The 25,765-nt window shown below is 34.9% G+C and overlaps 2 protein-coding genes across 2 annotated transcripts in view; both read right to left on the reverse strand.

Moving 5' to 3' along the window:
- Positions 1 to 67: 67 nt before the first annotated feature.
- Positions 68 to 2,413, reverse strand: LOC113230824 (12 kDa FK506-binding protein-like). Its single transcript, XM_026464925.1, has 2 exons — positions 2,258 to 2,413; positions 68 to 270 (listed from the first exon to the last, which is right to left on the reverse strand). Exons 1-2 carry the CDS (start codon positions 2,292 to 2,294, stop codon positions 83 to 85), a joined length of 225 nt encoding a protein of 74 aa, XP_026320710.1. The 5' UTR covers positions 2,295 to 2,413; the 3' UTR covers positions 68 to 82.
- A 13,464-nt stretch (positions 2,414 to 15,877) lies between these two features.
- Positions 15,878 to 25,765, reverse strand: part of LOC113230523 (calbindin-32) — a 124,564-nt gene continuing 114,676 nt past the window's right edge. Inside the window, exons 8-11 of the mRNA XM_026464495.1 lie at positions 21,200 to 21,245; positions 17,899 to 17,955; positions 17,317 to 17,388; positions 15,878 to 16,354 (exon numbers count right to left, since the gene is read on the reverse strand). Of these exons, the coding sequence (XP_026320280.1) occupies positions 16,202 to 16,354; positions 17,317 to 17,388; positions 17,899 to 17,955; positions 21,200 to 21,245 (328 nt within the window). The 3' untranslated portion in view covers positions 15,878 to 16,201. The remainder of the gene's footprint in view (positions 16,355 to 17,316; positions 17,389 to 17,898; positions 17,956 to 21,199; positions 21,246 to 25,765) is intronic.

Below are 25,765 nucleotides of genomic sequence, written 5' to 3' on the forward strand. Positions count from 1 at the left end.
ACTCAGGATAGTAAGTTTCTAAAGTGCTTATGGGCACTTTGAGAAATGAATGCAGATTGGTTGATTACTGAGCTCACAAAATTTAACTAACTATTGAACAATTCCATACCTGAGCGACGCCCTCATCCCATCCTCTGATGACTTCTCCGCGACCGATCTTGAATTTGAAGGGTTGTCCGCGATCGCGCGACGAGTCGAACTTCTGTCCGTTCGTCAGTGTACCTGTGTAGTGCACCACGACAGTCTGACCGGGCTTTGGGTAGGTTGACCCTGGAAATTGTTTGAAAGACATTGAATTATATTTCTTGTCAATAAAGTTTATATTTGTCAACAATGGTCTTTTTAATTTAACACTACAATACTTTTTAATTTTACTTACAACTAAAAAGTGTGTGTAGTGTTTAGTAGTTATGGTACAAAACACTACACATACTTTTTAGTAGCAGTAGAGCTCCTTGTGAGAGTTTGTCCAAGGAAGTCCTGTCACCTTACCTATTTCTGCTACTAAGACATAATGTGAGCATTACTGTTTTCCAGTTTGGAAGGGTAGTGTGCTGGTGAAATTACAGGCACAAATGGGACTTGTCAACTTATGTTTCAGGTGACAGGTGCAGTGGCAGTGCCCCTAAGATCTTTCTGATTTAAAACTCTGAGTGAGACCACCAGGCACATGACTTGTTCATAGTGATGAAAGAGACTCATGTCCACTTGCACTAAACCTAGGTACGTCTTAATCCAATAATTGCAATGCAAAAGAAACTCTTAATACATTGTGTTAAGAGTGTCTTATCAATTTAAGCATTGGTTTAAGAGATACTTAAGTTTAGTGCAAGTGGACATCAGTCGTTTAAGGCGTTTTATAACGACTCGACTCCATTTTACAGGATTCGACTCTAAAATTAAGACTGGGGATTCGAGTTTTTATTAATAACACTCAGTCGTTTTACTAAAAGACTCAAAAGACTTAAATGACTTGAACGACTTGAAAAACTTAAACAACTCGAGTTGTTTGCAAAGGACTTATACCTATTTTATATTTTATTAAGCCCAAAGTTTATAAATAAAAATGACGTAAGTAGTATGTAGGAAATAATCACGTTTATTTACTTATAATAAAAATCGTAAAATAAATACCTTGTGGCTAGAAATAAAATCACGCCATACGGCTCATGACTCGCGAACTCCGAAATTATGAGGTGCCAGTCGTTTTAGACTTTTTAGTCGTTTTAGTCCTATAAGTCTTTTAAGCTTCCTAAGGTTAAAACTTCGACTCGAATTAGTCTTCAGTTTCAGTGTTATGACTCAAGACTTGAGGGTTATAAGACTAGACTTTTTTTTATTTATTTTTTATTTTTTGATTTGTTGGTATTATAATAAAAATTATTAAATTAATTAAAAGTCAAAAAAGGGAAGCTCTATAAGTTTGAAGTCCTTTGTCTGTGTGTCTTGTATGGTCAGTCTAGACATTGCAGCTTCCAATTAGCTGGACTGATCTTAAAGTGTCCATTTTGAAAGCTAATTAAATCAAGATGGTATTCAGCTTTGTTTCATGAATGTTCGGTTTAGATATTTAAAGATCGTCAGATCTTTTTCCCATGAACACATAGACCTCTCTCTGATCGACTTGAAATTTGTTTTACCATGGAAATCTGATGACATTACAATAATATGGCAACTTTGGTCTGATGCTGTGACTTGTTGTTAGTGAACAGATGATGATTTGAATGACTTGCTGGGGTCGTGTATTGTAGGTTTAAGGGTTTTATTTAAAAAAAATGCAATATTCACGAATTTTTCACAGAGCACGCAAATTTACAAGTTGAGGCGAGAATCCAGGTTGAACCGCCTTGTTCCTGTCGGCGACTGTTTTTTGTCTGGAAGTAACATTTTTCCAGTCGTGTCCCTTCAAACGTGTGGAAATAAATAACAAAGGAACATCGTGCGAAATAATAGCATGATAATAAAAAGGTCAATTGACAGTTACGTAACTATTGTTTATTAATCAGCGCTGACTTCGCGGATTGTTAACGGTCGACAATGGCTAGATTTAGTATAAGAATAGAATGGGTAGCCTGACGCCTAATGCAATATGATACAAAAACTTCAAACCACAGCTTTCGATGAATAATTGTAGAAGTGCAGTCGGAAAAAATTCCATTATGCTTAATTTGCAAAGCGAAAATCTAATAAACATGGGTTACTGTCGGCGGAAATTAAATCAGTGTTTTAAACTACAATTATTTAAATAATCACTTACCGTCTCCAGGAGAAATTGTTTCCACATTAACACCCATGATTTATTTGTTGTTTTATTTACAAAATGCGGCTTAAAAATAATTAAACGATAATTACAATGCGGTGTGAAAAATACGCTTCAATGGCGGCAGCGGCAAGCGCTGGGAGGCGGGGCCGGGGCGTGCGTCTGCCGGCGACGCGGCGTGCTTTTTTGTCGTGGTTGCAGTGAAAAGGGGTAATTTGAAAGGAGTTGTAACTATTGAATTTTGGATATTTCTTTCTCAGTCTTACGTATGATTTTATACAAAATTGAAATAAATTGGCGTCCTGTTTCGAATTTCCGGTTGGAAGAAAAGGCGGGGTTTTGTACAGTTTTTACACTAATTCATTTTTAGTATTAATATATTTATGTTTTGAGCTTCTGAATTATTTCTTTAAATTCTTAAATATTATGTGAAGCTGATAATTCTACAGCCAATGCTGAATAAATAAATAATAATAATGGATGTCCCGGTTGAGATTCTCATCGAAAAAGTGCTCGTTTAAAAAAAAAAAAAAATTTGTTTGATCTAATTACGCTAGTCACGATTCATTATTTCAATTTTAAATATGAATTTTGCAAAAAACATCCACCTACCAGGTAAAGTAATTATTATTATTTGTTTCATAGGCGATTAACACACTGCACCACGCCACGCGACGGAGCGCGAGACGCGGAATCACGCGCGCGGTGACGGAGACGCAGATCTGCGTCAACGCGCGGTTTATAAATCTGCGCGGGGGCAGCGGTGTAGCGGCTCCGCGTCACTTAAAGGTTGTATTCTAGAACTCTATTCAATGCTCAAGTCAGGATTTGAGTATGGTTTAAAGCACTCGAAATCATACTCAAGTCCCTGCCATTAGGGTCGTATTTCCAGTGCTTGTGTTTCCAGTGCAATCCTGACTTAAGCAGACTTGAGTATGATTTCAAGCACTGGAAATACGACCCTAACGGCAAGGCTTGAGTATGATTTTCAGTGCTCACTGCAATACTCAAGTCCTGACTTGAGCATTGAGTACAGTTCTGGAATACGACCCTTAAAGTACTCGTTTCGCAGTTGATCGCCGTAGTGATTGTATATGTAGCCGAGATCTTTCTTTGACAAGAATGGTTAATAATACAGAACTCATTCAGGACGCTGCAGTTATATTGTTTATTTGGTTTTTGTTTACTCAAGTAAAAAGACACCGAAGATATTGGATATATCCCTTTTTACGAACCAGATCGATAACTGGATAATTTCAACTCCATTACAAAGATTTAAGAAAATATATAGATAAATTTGGTCGATTTTCAATAGCAAATATAAATTTTATCGACTTCGAGATCTGTTGTAGAAAGCTAAACATGTCCTTAAGCTTAAAAATTTGCGCGGTAGTACGAAGCGCAGTGTGCCATACCCTGCGGTTCGGTGGCCCCTCGGCGCGGGAGCGCGGTACTTCAGCACAACGTTAAAAACTGCATCTCCGCGCTCCGTTCGGTCGCGGGTGCGGTGCAGTGTGATAATCGCCTAAATGTGAAAGATTTTTTCCTGAAATAATAGTCTAGGTAGTTAAATAATTAAAATGTCATAAAATTGTTATAAATATTGCCGGGGATAATTTGATGACAATTTAGCTACTAGTATAATAAACGGTTTGTTGTTCTTGCATTATTTGTAATAAGATAATGCTGCTGCTCTAAGCAAAAAGAGAACAGAGGACGTTAGCTTCTATTTATCTAAACGTTGAATTTAGAAATTCATAACGAATTGAACAGTATTTTTGATTCCTTTTTACTTGTTTAGTTTATAAGATCTCAAGGATGACGAATGTTTAACTTTACTAATTTTAAAATTACAATAATCGAATAATAAGAAGAAAGTCGCTTATTCCCAGTACTTCTATGTTACTTAGGGTCTTATTCCAGAACTCTACTAAATGCTCAAGGCAGGACTTTGTATGATTTCTAGCACTGGAAATACCACCATAATGGCAAGCACTTGAGTATGATTTCTATTGCTTTAGTATGATTTAAAGCACTAGAAATCATACTCAAGTCCTGTCTTGAGCATTGAGTAGAGTTCTGGAATACGGCCCTTAGTTCCACTTGGAACAATTTTATTGTACCTTAAAGTGTCATATTTATTCCCAATAGCCTTGACATTTGTTTTGTTTTTGCATGATCATTAATCAATGTAGTTACTTTTTTCTATAGTTGTTAATAAAGCGTACTCGAATTTGAAAGTTTTAATCAGTACTTTTTAATTTTCAAAATCGTGTTTTCTCAATTTCATCATTTTTGAGTTACGACAATTAACAGTCGCAATGCGTGATAATGGTATTTTTGGATATCTGTGATTGTACACACGCCAGCACATCAAGCTACACATTGACGTATCTTGTTCCGTTGCACTGGAGGCGATTTTCGAACAAAAATGTGTAGTCTGATGTGCCGTTGTCCGTACAATATTAAATAAATAAAACGCAAATGTTTATCAGCGATTAGATCAATTTACCATGTATATTAATTTAGCTATATAGAAATAATCAGAAATAAAACTCTCGCGGTACAAATATAAACATTTTAATATAAATATAATCAACACACATAGTGCCAGGTGACAGGTAGCTTCACTTAGCTCACATAAAATCCACTTTTATATCTAATACAAACATCTACTTAGAATATTTGTTTAAAATAGTGATGTATTTCTTTATTATAACCAATTAACTTGATAAATTGATAAAATTATGGCTATCCCATAACTTTTTATGGCTATGGCATCGAGCCTATTCGTCAGCACGCTTTAACCACCGCAAAATCCACGCTGTACGCGTGTTTCATATATAAAAAAAAAACAGATGACTAGTCGTATTCCAGAATACGACTCTCAGTAAGGAACCTGGAAGCATGTGGGGGTTACCACTTAAGCTGATGAGAAAAAGCATAATGTCAAGGAAATAATAGTGAAAAATAACGTTTCGCGTTGGCGTTGATAATTGCGGTAAGTTCTTGGATGTAGGTCAATGCCTTATATGATATTATTAAGAGACGTGTTTCTCTGAATCTAATATTCAAGGCGTCCTCCGTATGCTTTAGATGGCAGAAGAATTGGCAGTAAAGGCCAATTCTTTTGCGAAAGGTATTCCAACAAATACTTTTTTAAAGGTATATCCAAGAACAAACGACAAGCCATTGTATTTTTACACGTTGCGTTGCGTATCCTGAATAATAAAGTAAGTTAATTCGAAAAGTTAATTTTCCAAAGAGCAATGGAACGCAAAATAAACAGGATGGAAAGAATGCGGAACAGTAATCTGCGCTCGAGACGTAATGTTGGGAAAAGGATTGCCAAGTTGAAATGGGATGGGGCTGGACACGTCTGTCGCACGCACTCACAGTGATGGGCTCATACAGCCACTAGGTGGATGTCGGAGGTCAGCCAGTGACGACAAGACGGACCAAGAGGGAAATGACGGGAATAACTTCGACGCGTGTACAGGGTCATTTTGTACAACCTCGCAGGATTATGTTACCAAAATCATCAAAAATCAACATGACTTTTACAAACCATAATAAATTTATAATTTATTGTTTGAAAGCTTCTAGATCTATATTTAGTAGTAAGTTCAAACCTGCAAGCGTTCTCCCTGACGCCCCAATCTCAGCTCTTGCGTTTTGCATCGGACTAGTATTTACGCTAGCGCTTTTTTATTGTTACACACAGAGTTATCACCGTATAGAGTCATCTATTTAATATTTTTATTTTGTATGAAAGTAAAACTTGATGAATTTATTAAAAGTCATGGATCAAAAGTTCTTGTTTGAAATATTTATAATGTAGGCCTGAGAAGTTGTCAATATTTTATAAATTACCTTGTACACGGACTGGCCACATTTTGCTTTAAACCGGAAGTTGTGAATGTCGACAAGGAGGGCTTTTGCGCAGCAATGGGACACAATAATAGGCATATAAAAAAATTGGAAACAAATGTTTTAGGAAACGAAGGAATGAAACTATCATACAATTTTTAGATCAATTAGACTTTGTACATGCGTGTTCCGTCAATTTAATTTACAATCTCCAAAAAAAAAAACTTTTCGAATTAACACCCTACGATTAGAGATACGATTGGTTCATTATCTATATTCAACACGAAGTGGACAAACTCTTGAGGTATAACAACTTCTGTGTACATGTGATCCAACTGTGATACAACATTATTCCTATTTTTTTTCAATTTCCCAATTGAGTAAATCCATTTTTGGACTTGCAACATCGATACTAATTTGGTATATAGATTTTTGGCAAAATAATTAATGTATACAGTCGCATTCTATTTCCCTTATTAAAAAGTATGCCCATCATCATCAGATTATCAAAATATTTTTAGAATGAATTAAAGTAATAAATTTAGTGAAATATATGATCGTAGTAAGCGGCCGTCGGCAAAAAAGACCAAAGAAGTTTTGATTGTAATTTTTACGTGAAAAGAATGATCATTTATAAAACAAAATTATGAACTATGTAGCACTTATGTCAATGTTACCACAGTCTACTTTTAATGAGCTAAAATCTCAAAATATAACACAAAATTTCTTATATTTATTTTATTTGCCACAAGAATTTGTTGCATGAGAAATAAACTACTGTTCAAGTAAATTAAATAATTACTTGCTGCTCGAGTGTTTAAAAAACTACTCAGTTATTTCCCAATTTAGTCGTAAAATCACTAATTTGGCAACACTACAAAGCGCTAATCGCACGCTTCACAAAACTATGGCGCCATTAAACTTATAGCGAAATGTAACGGTTACTGAAGAATAATCTCTATTAACAGTGCGCTGATGATTGTTTGTGAGGTGATAATTAACAACGTAGTTGTGTAAATCTCAGTGCTTTCATTCCCCTTCTGAAACAGCGTCATAAAGTTCATAAACAAACAATGTATTTAAATTACCTAAATAATTATTTTTTTGTGTCAATAAATAGTTATTTTTAATGTTGCCAGTATAATGCTTTTACTACTAATTATAGGGAAATAATTATTTGAGCAGTTATTAACGACCAGGGATAACATTATTTTCATACTGTAATTCATTATTGAAGCAAGCAATCAAAAGAAATAATTTTTTTATAGGAATTTTCTGTCGTGAGCTTTCGAGCGTTCAAAAACAATCCCATGGTAACATTGATACAGCGCTACATGGCGCTACGTGAGCCTTACGCTACAGAAGGTCTTTTTGAGAGGATAGGGTAAACTTTTAACTTGACGGCATTTCTCACGTACATCGACAGAGTAGCATTTGTGTAAGTAACATTCAAAGAAAATGACATTTTATAAAATTTCTTTTCTACATTAATAGTTAAAACATAACATTTTAGAATTAACATTACAGACATTCTTTCTTAAATAATATTAAAACATTGTTCTATTTTTAATAACTAACATCGAAGTATAAATAACAGTTTAAAACTTTTAATATAACCACACTTTCATTGTATCAAAATTAATCATTTATAAAATATTGTGTTCATACATTTTCCAAATATTAAAAAGCGTACCTCTACGTACACGCACGTAACGCTACGCGTTTGCCGCAGCACGATTTCGTAGTCTGTGCTATCACGTACATTTATCGTAATTATAATTAGTTTTGGTGAACATATATGGAATGGATCTAAAACTAGTCTCCAGTGAATTAAACCAAACAAATAACAGGGTAGGTTGGACTATAATTCTTTATATGACCGTTGATCGTTCTATTGCATTTTTAGCGCGATGTTTAAAGGCAATTCGCGCCTTTGGTGTAATAGGCCACATCTGTAAAATGACAACTTGTCAGAGAAGTTTAAGCGTGAAATACACAGAGAGCTGGTGCGGGTCGGACGCGTGTCGAGTCGAGGCGTGCGCCCATATAAATACACGGCATTAGACCAGCCGCGCTCCCGACCCGACACGCGCCCGAGTCGCGCTCTCTGTGTGTTTGACACTTTAAAGAATCTAAGAAAATGATAGAATGTGATAAAAATGCCTTTGACGTATGATTAGATGAGACTTTGTTATACGAATAGTACGAATATTTTGTTATTTCCCTATAAGTTTCAATTTCATTTCTAGAAAACTGTAGTAACTATATTTATATGTTAGTTTGGTGATAATAATCTATAGATGCGGATGTGGCCTTATTGGTAAGTTTTATAACATCTTTTTAAAATACCCCAGACAGTCATAATACGGAAGAGTGTAATTTGTTATAATAAAAAAAAGTTTATTGTTTTAGTATAGGGCCAGAATCGTTGGTTAGTTTGAAAAATCAAGTATACGTGGTTTACATGTAGAAACAGATGGTTTTATTCCTAATGCGTTAAAAAACAGTGTTGTAAATTTGTACGTCATATGCGTAGTACCTTTGAAGGGTAGTACAGAGTCAAGGACACTTTAAACTTGACACTTATTAAGTTCTTAGGTTTTCGCTGTATACGTTTATTTCGTAATTAATCTTGAATGACATAAACACTGTCTTGAAATGTAATATTGATGTAATGTCCATTTTACAAGTGTTGAATGATATACGTAACTGCCTTGTAAAGTACAACATTGTGGCCAATAAATAATTTCATTTCATGACATCTCATTTTTTAAATAAACGAAAGTATTTTGTCCGGATAGAAATCATGTATTGTTTTTTCAAACAAACCAGTGAATATGGAACCTGAAAAAAAACCGAAACGTTGGTTTCTTTGGAAAAAAAAACAATTTCACCTATGATTTAAGTTCACCTCAAAGCCGATAGGAACGAACCAAAGTAAAAAACGAAAATGAATATTACGAGCTTTATGTGCTTTTGCTGTACCTTATTGGTGCACTAATTTTTTTTTGGAAAATATAGGAACTTTCTTTGGAACAGTAAGTGCGATTTCCTAATTACGTAACAACAATTAAAGCAAAGACATTTAGTAATATTAAAGCTAACAGTTAACATCGACCTTAATAATATTGATGAAGTTTTTGATTGGATACGGTAGGATTACTGATTTTTTTATAGCGCTTAACTTTATATAAAAATATGCCCTAATGCTTTTGAAGAAGATAGTGTGCGTGATACATTGACTTACAATTATATGGACGTCGGGTCCGCGCTAAAAAGTGTCCGAACCTATAGGGCGTTAAAATCGTATACAGGGCGTCATTCACGCCTTGGTCTTCGTTTGTTCGACTGACAGCGAAGCAAGCAAAATTAGACAGTACTGCGATGACATTACAATTTAAATTCAACGTTTTAGCTTTTTCATATTCCTTTACATGTCACTACGTTTAAATAGGTTGACTTGGGACATTTTTTGTCGTGGTTTGTGTATTAAACCCGTCGTCCATTTATTTGTAAGTCAATGGCGTGATAGATAAATTTGGAACGACCTACCAAACCAGGTGAGATGGAGGTCAAATGCACACTTAGACATTTTATAATATAAAATAAAAAAAACCTTGTTCGAACGGCAGTGTCTCAAGCACTACCAACTTTCGAACGTAAATGTTTTCCGTGGCTGTTTGAAAAGCACTCTCGGACGGGACGCAGACTTTTCGAATTAGCTGGTGTTTGTATTATATATCTGTTCTGTGTATAAACATACATAGTTTGGTATTATGCAATTTAAATTATTTGTTACTCAAATTGATTATTTTCTTTGTCTAATTGTTGTGTCAAATTTTATGTATTTAGTAGTGCGTAATTGTTAACAACTGTTTGAATTTAGTTTTTGCCTCAAAATGTACATGTCGGAGACAGTAATGAGTACGGACAGTAATGAGTACGGACACTAAACGGCAAGCAAGCGCGTTGCCTAGCGGTGTAATCCGCACAACTACGATTCCCGCGCTTCGACAGAGCCGTGACATTGTTGGCAGACACGATCGGATAGCCGTCGTCACGGAACTGTCCTCCGTTCTAGAAAGTACAAGTTGTTCTTCGATTTCAAAGTGATTAAAATATACTGTTGTTGTTACTTGTTACTTGTGTTACTTTAAACGTAATCGCATTGCATGCTCCCTAAACCTGCCCTATCAATGTCTGACAATTCAGTTCTAAACCATGAAGATTCCGACATATATTTATATGTGATGTTCCAATGTACGACGGGTCATGGCAGAATAGCATAGTCCTCAGATGCTGACACATGGAGCCTTTTGTCATGCTTTTTTACTTCAACTTGAATCTCTTAATTTTTCTTCTTTGTTTAATTTTTGTAATATACGTATTTTGCATGTCAAATAAAGCTATTTTCAAACTAAATTTAATTGAACTTTAGTCATGAACAAAATCTTTATTTTCGGAAAAATAACTTTGAGAAGTAAGAGTAATTGAGAGAGTAGCCACGTTGAGGCAACAAACGCTGGTTTGAGTACAGTCGGGTCAAAGGTATTTTTATTTGTGTTTGCACAATCCCTTAACTTCAGGTGAGAGTGTAAGACGCTTTCAGTTTATTTTACACAAAATATACTTTTGCTTAATAAAATTAGTTGCAGAATTGGTAAAGGTGTTCTTAGAGAGAGAGGGAGAGAGAGTAAGAGATAAATAATGTATTATCAGAAGTAGGCTGTTCCATAAACATTGTTAAAATTGAAATTTAAAAGTGTTTATTTGTAAGGAAAGTCGACATTTTGATTCAACTTTGTAGCCGTAGAATATTATAGAGAAACACTTTATAATTGTATTAAAAATCGTTCGAAAGGACGATGGCTGTAAAGGTGATTTTCTCCCGGCGAGGTGAGACGAGAATTGAAATTCATTTATAGCCATCGCGAGCTCGCGTTGAGGTAATAATAAAATAAAAATATAAAAATACCAAAAGTTTTTGGTCAATTTTAAAATCTAACTTCAGGGCGCTCTGGAATTATTTGCAAAAAGACATCGTTTATTAAACCTTAAATCATACGTACCCTTCAATCTCGCGGTTGGTAGTAAAAACCATTGCAGGCTCGCGCGAGTCATCGCGTGAAACGTGTTTCTGTTGCAGAGTTAATAAAAATAGGTAGTAATACGGTTTTATATCATATCAACAAATATTTCAATTCTCGTTTCACACATCCTCGTCAATCGTATAACGTATATAGTACATATTAAATACAAATTTCAATACTCGTCTCGCGTCTCTAGTGATAAAGCACCTTAAGAGGTTTCGAACCTCTCTCATGCATGTAGAAGAATAACAAATTTGCTATAAGTATTAGGAAAAAACATTACTCTTATTATAGAAAATTTATAAGGCAAATATAATCTATATTACCGTTTTTCGTAATTCGATTGATATGAGGTTATTTTTGAAGGTTTTACTAGTGAAAGATCATTGCAGCATTTATTCTAAAATGATGGCGCTGTAGTCGGATTTTTACTTTTAAAAATAAAGTTGCCATTTTTTAAGTTATTATATGTAGGTATAGTGATGTGATAGTGATTTTGATTCATTTATTTCACTTCAATGAACTCACTGAAACAGAATGAGTCAAGTATCTGTTAAATAATAATTTCGTCTCTGTGTACCTCTATAATTTTTTATTATCAATTTCTTGATTTAAAAAAATCAATACCTACGATATATTTGTGAGAATTATAATTGAGGGGAAGACAGAAAAAAAAAGCAAAAGGGAGGAAGACCAAGAAAGGCGTACAGTGAACAAGTAAAGAAGAACATCAAAGTGAGCAGCTATAAAGAGGTCAAGGAGATGGCTATGAGCCGCGTGGAACGTAGGAAGTTACGCCGACAAGAGCTTGGCTCTTAAATAGGATAAAAGAATGAATGACCTAAGATATAATTTAAAAGAATGATCTGTTGAGTGAGTCAGTGAAGTCCATTAAGATAACACTATTTTTTTAATAGTAGTATTTACACTACACTAAACTTTTCGCCCTTCGGAACAGGCTACGGCGTTTAATTGGTGAGGCCATACTGCCTGATCCTACATGTCATTTTTCTTCAATAGTTTAATTTTCTTTTTTTTTTAATTTTTTTGTATTTATATCATGTTTTGGTTGAACGAAGAATGGAAAGGTCCCGGTTTTCAAAAGGGTCACCTCAAACATAGAAATGATTTCCCGTGACAATTACATCTAAGTCCTGGCAGTACGGTATTAAACATTTTAATATTACTATTAAAAAATAGTGTTGTCTTAATCACCTTCATTGACTCATTCAATAGATTATTAATTTAAATTATACCGTAGGTCATTTATCCATTCGTCCTATTCTTTATTAATAGATCTGGCTGTATGGCCGAAGTGCGAAAAATTTTACTACTTTAATTAAAAATCCGACTATAGTGTTTCTTTTGGCATCAATGTTTGTGCTGTGGTTAGGAGAAATTTAATTATTGAAAATTATTATTATTATAAATTATTCGCCATAACATGGCGATGGTCAAACAGCATCTTGTCATCTTTTAAATTTCGAATGTAACAGCGATTATATTTACACTGGTACTTGGTATCTACTACGTGGAGCGAGGCCTAATTTGAACTGGTAATTGCCTTGATTTAACAATCAGGCTACCGCGGAACATTCCACGCGAGAGTTGTACATTTATGAAGTACAGTCGTAAATTAATTAGTGTTGCAATCTTTTAATAGTCTTCTATCCCGCGAATTCTAAATATTTCGAAAAATAATACAGAGCACATTTATATCTGTAATAGAACGAAATGATCAGAACGGATTTAGACAAGAAAAGGCACAAAAGGAGGTTAGACCCCTGAACCTAGATTCTTACACGTAAATTTTTTGTCGTTCTTGAAAGTGCTGTCGTCAGAGAGAATTTAATGATAATGTTCAAGATTGAAGTTATGAGGTAGGAGATAGGAGAACTATTTATAAATTGTAAAAAAAAAACGAAATAATTCTGTAGGTGAGAGGTAAAGAACTAATAATTTTTACTACAGAGCGTTTTAAAGAGAATGAGGTTCTTAATTAGGCATTTAAAATCAATGTTAAGGCAAATGAAAAACAAACGACGATAGGACTTAATGTCTTTTACCATTGCGTGATTTTTTGCATCCTAACGGAATGTTTGAAAAGACATCTAAATAGGATGAATGAAACTATTTTTCCGGATTTAAATCGCGTATATTTGTATTTTCAAACAATCCGATGTTTTGTAACCTACCTACAAGTGTTTCATGTCCTGTGTTTAACAACCGCGAAAACCTAAGAACTCGAAAAACATCTAAATTCCAAAATATGGACTTATTATCATTTACCTCTCACATACAGAATAATGTAAATAGAAAATGCAAAAGACAGTGTTAAAATCTAACACAATCCTGGCGGACTCAATAGTCGGATAGTTAAAAAAGGAAAATGCAAATCTCAACTCTATATACAACATAGAATGTCAAGCCAAGATGAGGTTGACTATGAGTCAGGCTTACCCGGAAGAGATTGTTTGTCAGTGTTATAAGCACTCAGAAACACAACTCTGTGTTTCATTTACTTGTATGTGTGCATAAAGGATATACAGGTTCCAAGATTTTCGATTTTTAGACAAGCTTTATTAGAAATAACATTTTTTATCCGGATCTAAAAACCGCGTATATTTGGTTTTTTTCAAATTACCCAATGTTTCGGGCTTTTAAGGCCAATTTCAGATGACAAAATTTTTAACGCGCGTTTTCATATCCCGCGTCTAGATATTATTAGATTTTACATACATTCGGTCGTAGGTACGCGCGGTACCGCGCGTGAATATGCGGTACCGCCTTGTTCAGAAACGCACGACACCGCATGTCACGTCAAACACACACCGCACTCACTGCCTCCGTCACCAGAAAATTCCGAACGCGCGTCAACACGCGTCGACGAATGGCATATGTACTGTCCATTTGAACCTATACTTACAGATCCCATAGTCTCTGACTGAGATGGTATTAGTCATCAACTAGTTATGCCTAATAGGTATTAGTGCAAAGCACTTTTGTCCGAATTATAGTTACAAGAAATATTAATTTTGAAAACTTTATTAAAAAGATTCAGAGCCGGAAAAAAATATAGTTTTATTTCCTGTGAGTAAAAACCTAAAAACTCGACAAGTAGGTACTTATTATTTGTGTGATCAATTCAACAATTTGCAATGTTGGCAATTATATGAGGTAATGGGTTAGATGAATAGATATGTAGGAATCATCTAAGATTGATATAAAGAGCTAAACTATGCTTCTACGAGGTTAAGAAAATATAGCAGAACACAATCTTGGGAAGGTATAGGTCACTAATTGGCAGATATTACTTATTTGCGAAAACAATTAACTTTTGTTAAAAACTTTGTTATCCAGTCCAAACTACGCAAACTACAACTTACTGTAAAAATATTTATATTTCGAATTTGTGTAAACGTTTTTCTTTAAGAACTTTAAATTACTCAGGACGAAAATTACTGCATAATACATATAGACAAGACTTTACATTGAGGTTGATCGTTGTTGTATTGTAACTGGTTCTGTTTTCAAACCTCAGGCACCTATTACGAGTCGGGACGTCGCGGCGGGGGGGCCCCTGTTTTTTGTTGTTCCCACATTGGTTGATACACGCAAAATGTTTAGGTTATGGTTTACTTTAAAGAATGCTTTACATCCAATAGTGGTACATGTTAAAGTATCATAGTCGGCTATGGGATAAACCACCTACCCAAGATTGGTACCACTAAGCTACATTTCATTATATAAATATTTTGGCATTTGATTTGGCTTAGAGAAAAATTTGAGACTACATCACATATAGAAGTTTTAGACTAACAGATCTACAGAGATATAAAGTTTTAAATTTAATGTTAGATAACGAAAGTACAAACATAAGTATAATTTAACACATATATATAACATTTGACATTTGACAAAAGTGAATATTTTCCTTTTTGTCCTTAGTGGCGAAATAAATTTCATGTTTGGTACGTTTATTTTATTTTTTCTACAGTGGACTACGTGACGTAATGTATAACACCCTATATAGGGTACCTGGTAAATTTCTTTGGCGTTCAAAGATTTGGAACGGGTCCCCTTACGGCTGGGGGCCCTTGGCATTTTGCCGTCCTATTATTACGTCACTGACAACTACACCGGTTAATATTTCTAAACTAAGGCCGTAATTACATAAAAGTTAAACAGACATCGAAAGCAGTTAAAAATTGTGGTCACCACATTTATTAGAATAATGGACATTCAAAACAAGGCCTACCTAAATGATACAAAGAATTGTTTTACTAACATTTTAATATACTGAGAGGGAAACTGAGATTTTCGAGTTCTATACTATATTAAGGTCCAACACAGATGACAAATTATGAAAAAGAAAGATGGCAGTTAATCTGTGAAATAGATACAGTAATAAGGAAATATAAACTGTCGATATGTTTTTGGTAAAAGCCGGATGCTTTTCCAATTGTCAAGCTATCAACACGAAACAAAGTTTTAACTTTAGCAGTCACAACAATGAGTTCTTATAACTGTGTACCTTTTTTGTTAGACTACGTAATAAAAAAGGTACTTGGTAAAATATCAGTTCAATTATGTTAAAAATTATAAACACGTTTAGTATAATTTTGTTTGTGCTGTATTGAATGTTATTTTTAACAAGGTATTTGCAACAAAATGGAATGTTCTTTTCATATCGCTGCTTTAACAAAAATAGTCCAATACAAAACTGTTATTTTTTTATTTATTACGCAGCTATATTCAAAATGAGATAAATTTTATTGTTAGCTTTCCATTGGTTAAAATAATCACGTTTGACCGATATACGATTCAGATTTCCGCGTCAGGTAGGCCGCTATTTTAAAAAATCAATGACATATTATATGATTTTTGACATCTGTTTTGGACCTTTGATGGGATCAAAATGAATGATGGTGATGAAATTCATTAATAAAATCGGGACGGATAGTGCAGCAAGTCTAGTGCACTAAGGAGTCGACGGTTCCTCCTCTTGGTGATGCTTGGCTAAAGCCAGTAGGATCATGGTAAGTTGTTTACGGCTAATTTTGCCGTCACTGCTGTACTCTACGCCTTGGAGAATCGTCTCTTCGAATTCTAGAAGGTCTTGGGCATCGTAGTCCTGGAAATAATAATAAAAAAAATATTTTTTCATAAAGCTGCATTTGGTACCGTAAAATGGTGCCTATGTTTTTAAGTTTTTTGTTCATATTTTTTGTACTTACTTAAGAAGAGCGTATGTAATTCCACGCTAAAGTACAAACTTGTGCTATATGTCTATATTAGTCTAAACCTAACAACTTGCGGATCAATTTTGCCTAAGTTGTAATAACTCAGGCAAAATTGATGACTCGAACTACAACTTCGCCTAGCCAAAAATCTTGCAATATATATTAATTGAAATGATTATTTTATTTGTACTACGATAAAGCCACATGTGATCATTCGTCAAAAGTGCTTTTAGTTGGCATCGTATATAATACCAACACAGCAAAAACAACAAAAATTTTCGCGTGCGCGCCATTAATTGCATGATGGCATAATAAATATGTCAAAATTTTACTTGGGTGTCATTTTATTGTTGAATCTACTCAATTCCAACCACAAATCAAGCCTCCACATAAAGACTGACATCGAACACTTTTATCACATGAAAATTATAGAACCGTGGCGGCTCACCCGAGGCACTATACCCTTTCGAGTACCTGATGAAGTCAAGTAACAGAGGTCTGTGACAACCCTGTACATAGGCTGGTCTGGGGTCAGAACCTGAACTTGTAAGGTTCCTGCGCGCACAGATTATAGTGCCCTTCTCGTAGGTACCCTAAGCAACAGAACTCATTCTGGGACACTATCCGGAACATACAGACCAGAACCAATTTAAAATAGATCATTTCCCAAAGTGATAATACCGAAAATCAAAACCTCCGGTGCCGACCTCCTCGTCCAGCGTCCATGGTGCAAACTGTTGGCCCGTCGAGATCGTCGTCACGTGAATATACTTTAATCATCATTGTGTTTACTGTCATTGACATAAGCATCGCTCTACTGAAGAAGATACAAAGAAAATCAAGAAACATTTACCTTTTTAACTAATTCTAATAAATCTTTTAGGAATCCTCGTAACTCTTCATTCTCGATAGATCCGTTGTTGTCCTGAAAATGAAATTAAATAGAAATTTCATAGTCGTCTCAGGAACATTTATAACTCTTTATAACTCTTTTTCATTTATTAAGTACATATATTAAGTACATATAAGAATGTATCTTTTGGTGAAGGAAAACATTGTCATGAAACCTGCACGTCGAAGATGGTTTGATGAAAAATTTAATGTATAGTCAGTGCGCTAAGTTGATCAGTGTAAAGAAAAGTGTTAAACAAACTTGTAAGCCGTAAAACTCATTATGTTATGACTTCCTTATTACATCATAAGGAAGAAGAAACTGAATGATGTTTTAAGAGACTTTTTAGGCTAGCTTCATTTTTAATTTACATTACATAAACACACATTTCAACCGAAAAGCTAGAATTAATTAACACTTTTCTGTGTTGAATGTTTAAGAAGGCTCTCAGAACCAAAAGGTCGATTAGAGCATCGACTGTACGGATATCTTATCGTAACTTCGTCACAACGTTCGACTAATACATTGAAATTAAATTCTTACCCTATCATAAAGCGAGAAGACCCTCTCGATGTCATCCTTCGTTAACTTCGTTGCACCCTGTACAAATGTGTTAATTACGACTTTGGAACACTATCATACATTTTATTATTGATACAAAGTTGACATAAACACAAAGATGTGTTTATTTCAGATTTGTATTAATAATAATAACAAAGATGGTTATAAAAACATCATGATATTAATTAAAACTAAATATCATAATTTTGCAAGGTCCCTTGTTGGGCGCCAAATTAAGTTTATCAGCATTCATTAAATAAATCTATTTTTTATAAGCACAATAGTATTATAAACTATTCAGTAAGACACAGCCAGCTAAGTCTAAAATCTATTACACTGTTTTAGATTTCGTTTAATTTTTATTTACATTCATTGCAGACTTAAAAAAACTTAAAATTTTTTCTAAATTATGTTTTTAAATTCACATTAATTGAAGAATTCGATACACGTAAAAAAACAAATTGACATAGAAGTGGTTTGATGAAAAGATTTTCTATGATGAGAACTTAGCTTGTCGTCGATTTTACGCATACCAGCCGAAATGTTGGTATAAACTTAGCCATTATTCAAGAGTTTGAGAAGTCCATATAGAAAATGAAACTATTTTTTGGATCGAAATTGCGTATATTTGTTTTTTCAAACAATCAACGTTTTAGACCCTTTACAGGTCCCATGGTCGCAGTTGACTACGGAACCTGTAAAGGACCTGAAACATTGGTTTGTTTGAACAAATAAATAAATGCGATTTAAATCCGAGAAATAGTTTCATTTCCTATATGTAATAATCGCGAAAATGTAAGAACTCGAAATCTCATAATTAGTTTTCGACAGCGTTTTTTACGTGTATCGTAAATAGTATTTTATTAATGAGGACTCACCTCGATGCCCTCCTATGTGCGAGTGCAACACAAGCGCAGTGTTAGGACAGACAGGCAAACAAACTATACAACATGCTGAAGAGATAAGTTGTAGGTTAGTAACCGTATAATTAAGTATTTGAATTAGATAGTTGTAGAATATTAAAGATTTTTTTTTATAAATACGAACCTTAATTAACGCGTCAGACAGCCACGCTAATTACGTGGTTTTGAATTGGGGAACTATACCATGAGTATCCGAGTGATGAAATTAATTCCAGGGCACGACTCAGGACACACAAACCAGGACCATGTTAAAAGTTCGTCACTTGCTTTTCAGGTAATATTTAATCAATGAAATATAAATCACTCTTATAAATTGTATGTATGGTTTATATTATAAATTAGGCGGATAAAACAAACATTCTGTTTTTCATGGCTTTTTTATGAATCCGCACTTTGCACCCTGCAGTGGCAATGCGCAGCACGACGCCACGGAAAACAACGGAGCTCATATACACGTTATACAAACTCATGCAGCGCCCGTGTGTAATCCGCCATAGTCTAGTCTATTGTCTAGTCTAAATTTAACTTTAATTTATATTAAAATTAATGATACACAAAGATGTAACGGCGTATGTATGGTAGTGATTGTGCTTTTTACTGTGTCTACTGTTTATGTTTTGATTTTTTTAAACTATCATATACATTTATAATAATACGTTAATTATTATGCGTCATATCATAGATACAGAAATAGATGTGCAAAATTAAGATAAGCATGCCAAAAATGAATAAATAGAACATACAAGTGAAAGTGAGGTGAACAACATTACGTATTAATTATGATATGATTTTAAATCATGCACATTTTAAAATGAACACATTTTTAAGGGTTCGTAAATTTATATACCCGAAAATAAGGACATTGGTTTCAATTTAATCAATCAACAAAACCCCTTGGTCTCCCGTTTACTCTGATTACAGCACTGGTGATTATGTGAAAATGTGCGAGAAATAAGGGGTTCTTTGTAAGTTGCTTAGAGGAAGGAATAATCCATTTGCCGTTTTATAACAGAATGTTTTCACAACACGGTCTGTTGATATTCAAGGCAAAACGTTATAAGATATTATTATTATGATACAGGAAATTGGAGTTCCAAATCCGAGCGAGATTTAATTGGTTCGGTTCATTCTATTAACACAAATTGGAGTGTCGTAGCGCAATGAAATTTTTATTAAATCGAAAAGGCATATTATACCGAAATTATTCCGAACACGTTGCGTTGGCACGCTAGGGGTGAGTGATGAGAAGCATCGATTGTTACGTCATGCCAAGATGGATGAGTTTTTTATGGCCATAAAAAAAACTACGAATTTTCATATGACTTACACGGTTCGGGCTTACGGGACTTACGAAAAATACCGTTGGGTGGAAATTTATTTCGGAAATTAAGTTGAATTACAAAAAATATAATTGGGGCAATTAGGACAACAAAAAGATGTCTCCTTTCGGGCGAGGGTTTGGGCCGTAGTCCGCCACGTTGGCTCAATGCGGGTTAGGGACTTCACACGTTTTCCGAGGGCTGTGAACCTTCTTCAACGTGCAGGTTTCGTGACGATGTTTTCCTTCACCGAAAACCTCATGATAAATTTCAAATTATTTTTTAAAAGTTAATTTCGCACATAAATTCCGAGAAACACAGAGGCGCGAGCCCGGATTCGAACCTACGACCTTCTGCTTGAGAGGCAGTAGGTCAAACCATTAGGCACCCACGGCTTCCGTAATTTCACCAGCACCATTACCCTTCAAAACCTGAACACAGTAATGCTGATATTACTGCTTGGCGGCAGAAATAGGTAAGGCTTTAGTTGATTCAGCATAATAGTGAAGGTGTTGAACCAATCATTTTGGAAAAATATTTAAATTGAGTATATACACTGATTCAGTGTGAAAACACGATTGCTAAAAATTTTCACGATAGAAAAAATCACGAATTTACCTCGAAATTTTACAAGAAAACCGCTGTATCCAATACCCATTGGAATTACTTTATTACTTTACTAAATAGTACACGTGTATTAACGATATACTGATTTTCTCTCTTCGTGATTTTCAAAAGCGTTTAAGTTCGTTTGTAAAAAATAAATACTGCAATAAAGCCAGTGTTCCTGCCGTTCGACGAAGCAAAATGAGCCGTATTAGTATGGGAAAACTTTGAATTCGAGCTGAGGAAATATCGGCTCAAGTTCATTTTGCACATGTGGTCTTATTAAACAAAGGGGTTATTCATTACCCAAAGTCGTCATTGAGCTACTGCTGGATTTAAAATTTTTTTGAAATCAAAATGGCGTGCAAACTCGGTTGTAATGCAACATGGCGAGTGAATAGGTTGCGTGATTCCGGGAAATGAAGTGTCACTCACCTTGAACACTTGTCTGCAGAGGAAGTTTTCTTTGACGGGCAGGAGTCTGGAACATAAAATGTGGATATGATGATTCTATTTTTCTTTCAACAGCTAAGGCATAGAAAACAAAAGTTAGATTTATTAGATTAGATTTAGGTTAGATTAATAAATGAAAAAGCAGTACGAGCCAAGTGAGCAAAGCGAGCGTGCCGCAGCAGCGGCCGGCGAGTGCCAGGACCGAATTCGTTTGCATATCCGATATATTTTAGTTCAAATTTATTCCCGTTTAATAATCTATTTAGTTATGTTAACAGAGGTAACTTATGATTGTTATTTAAGACGAGAGTTAGAGTAAATGATTGCTATCAAAAATGAAATTATAGAATGTAAGTTTATATTAAACGTTCGTTTTATTACGTGAATTCACTAAAACACGTAAATAGTACGATTACATGCAGGCTAACTTGACTATAATGCCTCAAATAAAACCATGGGGCCTTTTTTCTTCTCATTATAGCCATGATCGGTGTAATGAAAAAAAAAGACACGAGGGTTTTATTTGGGGCATTATATGCCAGTTAACCTGCATACAATCATAAAGCTTACGTGCAATTATGATGAAAAACATTGTATGCTTCACGGGCGGCACGGGAATTACGAACCTTGACTCCGAAAGTAGGTTTTCGACTTTGGGTAATAGAATCCCAAGAGTCTTGTTTGCAACTCTTTATTTACCGGGCGGTAAATAAAGAATTAACTACACAATGTACTATTTCAGTTCATTAGCGAATACCATAGACAATAGAATATTGGTTCAGAACTAAAAGAGTGCCTTTGTGATATGATTTATGAAATTGTAATTGACAAAGTACACGAGTAGAAAAAAAAAATATGAATGATATGATACACCCGATTAATGTATATATATACACACTCAACTCTGTTTTTAAAAGGCCATACGATATCAGTTTTACAAACAAAGGTGTTCAAATTATCACGTATAATATTTTGTTTTTGCGAAATAAATATCTGAAAAGGCCGTGTACTCATGCTCTTACTGGTATGAGGTTAAATATGTCCTCGTGCTGCTACCAATGTACTGTCTCCTATATTTAAATGTAATTGGTATTGTATTCTAGTACTCTTATGTATGTTGCGTGCTGTTAGGACAATTTACAATTTGGGCTCCTGAACGTCTTTGAGAGATAAGAAGAATAGTAATAGTCTATTTATGAAAAATAGTGACAGACATACTAATAACATTAATAAGGGGAATAAAAAATAAACTAGTTGTTCTTGATATCTTAGACATTCACAATGTCATATTCATTTAAGAGGCAATGTGTACGCTTCTATGTACGTATATAATAATAATAAGATTCCCATTAGGTCAACGAAGATTCCGGTTTATTTTCAAATTTTGCCATTTACGAGGTTAAAACTATACCTATACAGTAAAAGAAAAACTTTATATATACTAAAGGTTATTATACAACTTCTGCATAGGTACTTGGATGACAAAAATCCATGGTAGTAATCCGTTTAGGTTTTTCAGGTTGTTTCTGTTTGTACATTTAAATTGCTATATTAATTTTAAAGAGCAACCCTTAGACTTGATGGTTCTTCTCAGGGGAATCTGCCTTACGAAAGAGCGCAAAGTGACGATTTCAAGTGTAATTTTCTTCTTACCTATGAAATAAAGATATTTTTTACTTTGATTTTTTTTATTCTAGTTCAGTGTACTTATTAGATACGACGACACGATAGGAGCACAAGGATATATTAGTCCCAGTAGGAGCATGAGGAAACGGCCCCTGAAAATACCTTTTGTTCGTAGGCTTGTTGTCATGCCACGTTGATATCAAAAGTCAATTTGTAAGCACCAGGATCCCAACGTGTTTAAATTGTCATTGGCAACTTTTATTATAACTATGAAGCAATGGCGAAATTACGGGTAGACAGAGGGGCGCCCTGGCCTCACTTTCTATAGAGACCCTATATATGTATAAAAAGCTTTTGAAACTACCAAAACTTTTAGGGTTCTGTAGGTTCATTTGTAAGAGATGACGCATTGTATTTTTCTACGCATCAATGTTCAAATCGTACCTTTCGTAGCAATTTTTAGTAGCAGTGGAGGAAAGAGTTCGTCCAGGGAAATACTGTCACATGACCTATTTCTGCCGCTAAGCAGTAATGTGAGCATTACTGCGTTCCAGTTTTTAAGGGTGCTGGTTAATAAATTACAGGCACATGAGACTAACCAACTGTCTCTGGGTAAAAGCGCAGTGGCCGTGTCCCTCTGAGTGGCCTGATATTGCTATGGACAGGCGTCTCGCTTATCATCAGGCGCACGCCATGTTCGTCCAATCACTATCACACATATTATAAAAAAAATGTTGACATAGCCTTAGGAGAATATAGTTTTGATGTACAAATCGAGACGCACGAATTGTTCGGCCGTTACTTGGTGATATGAAAAAAAATTGCCGAAGAATCGATAACCAATGGGGGAAACGAGTTTATACGTGGACGATTCCCGAATTTAAAGGTGTGTAATATCCATTCTATGTGTATCTCAGAGGCAGGGCTTGTAGAACCGGTCCGGTTCCTAAAATTTGGATTCCTAGTGCTGGCCTACCTCACAATAGTACAAAGTACAAAAGAACAATAGTAACAATATCGTACCGGATAACTAACATAGTATTACCTCAAAAATTACGTTACATACGTACATATATCATTCGTACACAGTTTAACTTCAAAGTGACTGTATTGTCCTGTCATACATATAACGAATTAAAAAAAAATAATAACACGTTAGTTGTCATGTGCAATAATTTTTTCTTGTAAAATAATTTTTTTTTTTGGTAATTTAATGAAGTACCTATTGGTAAACATTGTTTATCCAGATCATCCTAGTACTATTGTTTGTTTTATAGATCTTATCCGGAAGTTATTTCATTTTATAGCTTCATGCGACAGTTGGCTTGGGTCATAAAATACAGGTTTCTTTACCAGTGGTTTACGTTTTAGATCCCTCGTAAAATAAAAGAAATAACAAACATTTTGTTTCCTTTATTTCTTTTAAGGCAAGTAATGTACGTTTTATATAGTTGACCTTGGAACCGCACTATGCCCTTTGGATGCCTGAAGCGGTAACTTACAGACCACTGATCTGCGCTAAAAGTGGTATATATATTTGTTGTGTGGAATAAACACGTTTTTTACCCTCCAAAAGAGAAAAAAAATAGAGGCGAGCAAGTCCGGTAAATTAATGCGAAATATTTGGAACTCAGTGACTTCTAAAGCAATGACCAGAGTTGCCAGATTGTTGGTCACAGTTCTTATTTTTAAGTTCGTTCAGAGAAATACTGCCACCATAATCATTTCTGCCGCCATGAAGTAATAGTATTATTGTGTTCCGGTTTTGAAGGGTGCTGGTGAAATTACAGGCACATGAGACTTGTCAACTTATGTCTCAGGGTGACAGGCGCAGTGGTAGTGCCCCTCAGATCTCAGAGGCGTCTAACTTATTCGTCCCGTCACTTGATAATATATTAAAAATATTATTTTTCGTAACTTATGATCTTATCGTGTAAGTAACTTTTGTTTTTAAGGCGAGTCAAACGGAGGAGAAGCGAGAAAAACTTTTTTACCAGATCAAATGGTTTAGGTATTTACTATTAAATAATGGTCTTATAAAACATATACGATACACCTAAGGATAATGTTTAAAGAATGTGCTAATGTGTTACACGATACGATGTACTTTATCCGATCATATAGGTACATAGGGCGTACTATAAGTTTCCTGAATGAATAAAAAAAAATTATTATAAATGGTCTGAAATGAATTTATTGTTTCTCAAAATATTCTCCGTTAGCGTTAATGCACTTTTTCATACGAATGAATCAATTTTGAAAACATTTATGCCACTCCTCCGTGACAATCTCTGAAACATATTTTTCATACTCCTCGACAGCCTCTTCAGGTGATGAAAATCGTTGACCGTAACTGGTTCTTAATTTTAGGAAATAAATAAAAGACACAAGGTGCCAGGTCGGGATTGTATGCGGGATGGCTCACAAGGTCAACGTTGTTCACCTTCAAAAAGTCATTTGTCTGTCTGGCCGTGTGAGACCTGGCATTATCGTGGTGCAAGATGATTCGGCGTTTACGTTATTTTACGGAGATATATCTCTTTGAGTACTACAGAGAACCTGCGAAATTTTGGTTTTCAACTGAAGCACTATTAGTTATTTAAGAGCGGTTACACACGCGCGACTTTAAGCAGGGATGCAAACTCGCGACGCATCGATACAAATGCGCGATTGCATCGCTACACTTGTGATTTATAAGCAATTGCATCGATGCAATCGCGCGTTTGTATCGATGCAATTGCCTATCAATCTTTTTTATAATAACAATAATATCAAGTGACCAACAAGTCGTGCGACTGGAGGTAAGCCTTAAATCGCAAGTCAAGACAAGTCTCATGTGCCTGTAATTTCACCAGCACCCTTACCCTTCAAAACCGTAATGTACTGCTTGGCGGCAGAAATAGTTACAGTGGTAGTACTAAC

Source organism: Hyposmocoma kahamanoa, unplaced genomic scaffold, assembly GCF_003589595.1.
Source record: "Hyposmocoma kahamanoa isolate Upper Pololo Valley unplaced genomic scaffold, ASM358959v1 101, whole genome shotgun sequence".
NCBI classification, from domain to species: domain Eukaryota; kingdom Metazoa; phylum Arthropoda; class Insecta; order Lepidoptera; family Cosmopterigidae; genus Hyposmocoma; species Hyposmocoma kahamanoa.

Coding starts and splice junctions, on each gene's coding strand:
- LOC113230824 (XM_026464925.1), bottom strand. CDS start 2,294: ATGGGTGTTAATGTGGAAACAATTTCTCCTGGAGACG. Junction 271..2,257: donor AACAATTTCTCCTGGAGACG/GTAAGTGATTAT, acceptor AACAATTTCCAG/GGTCAACCTACCCAAAGCCC.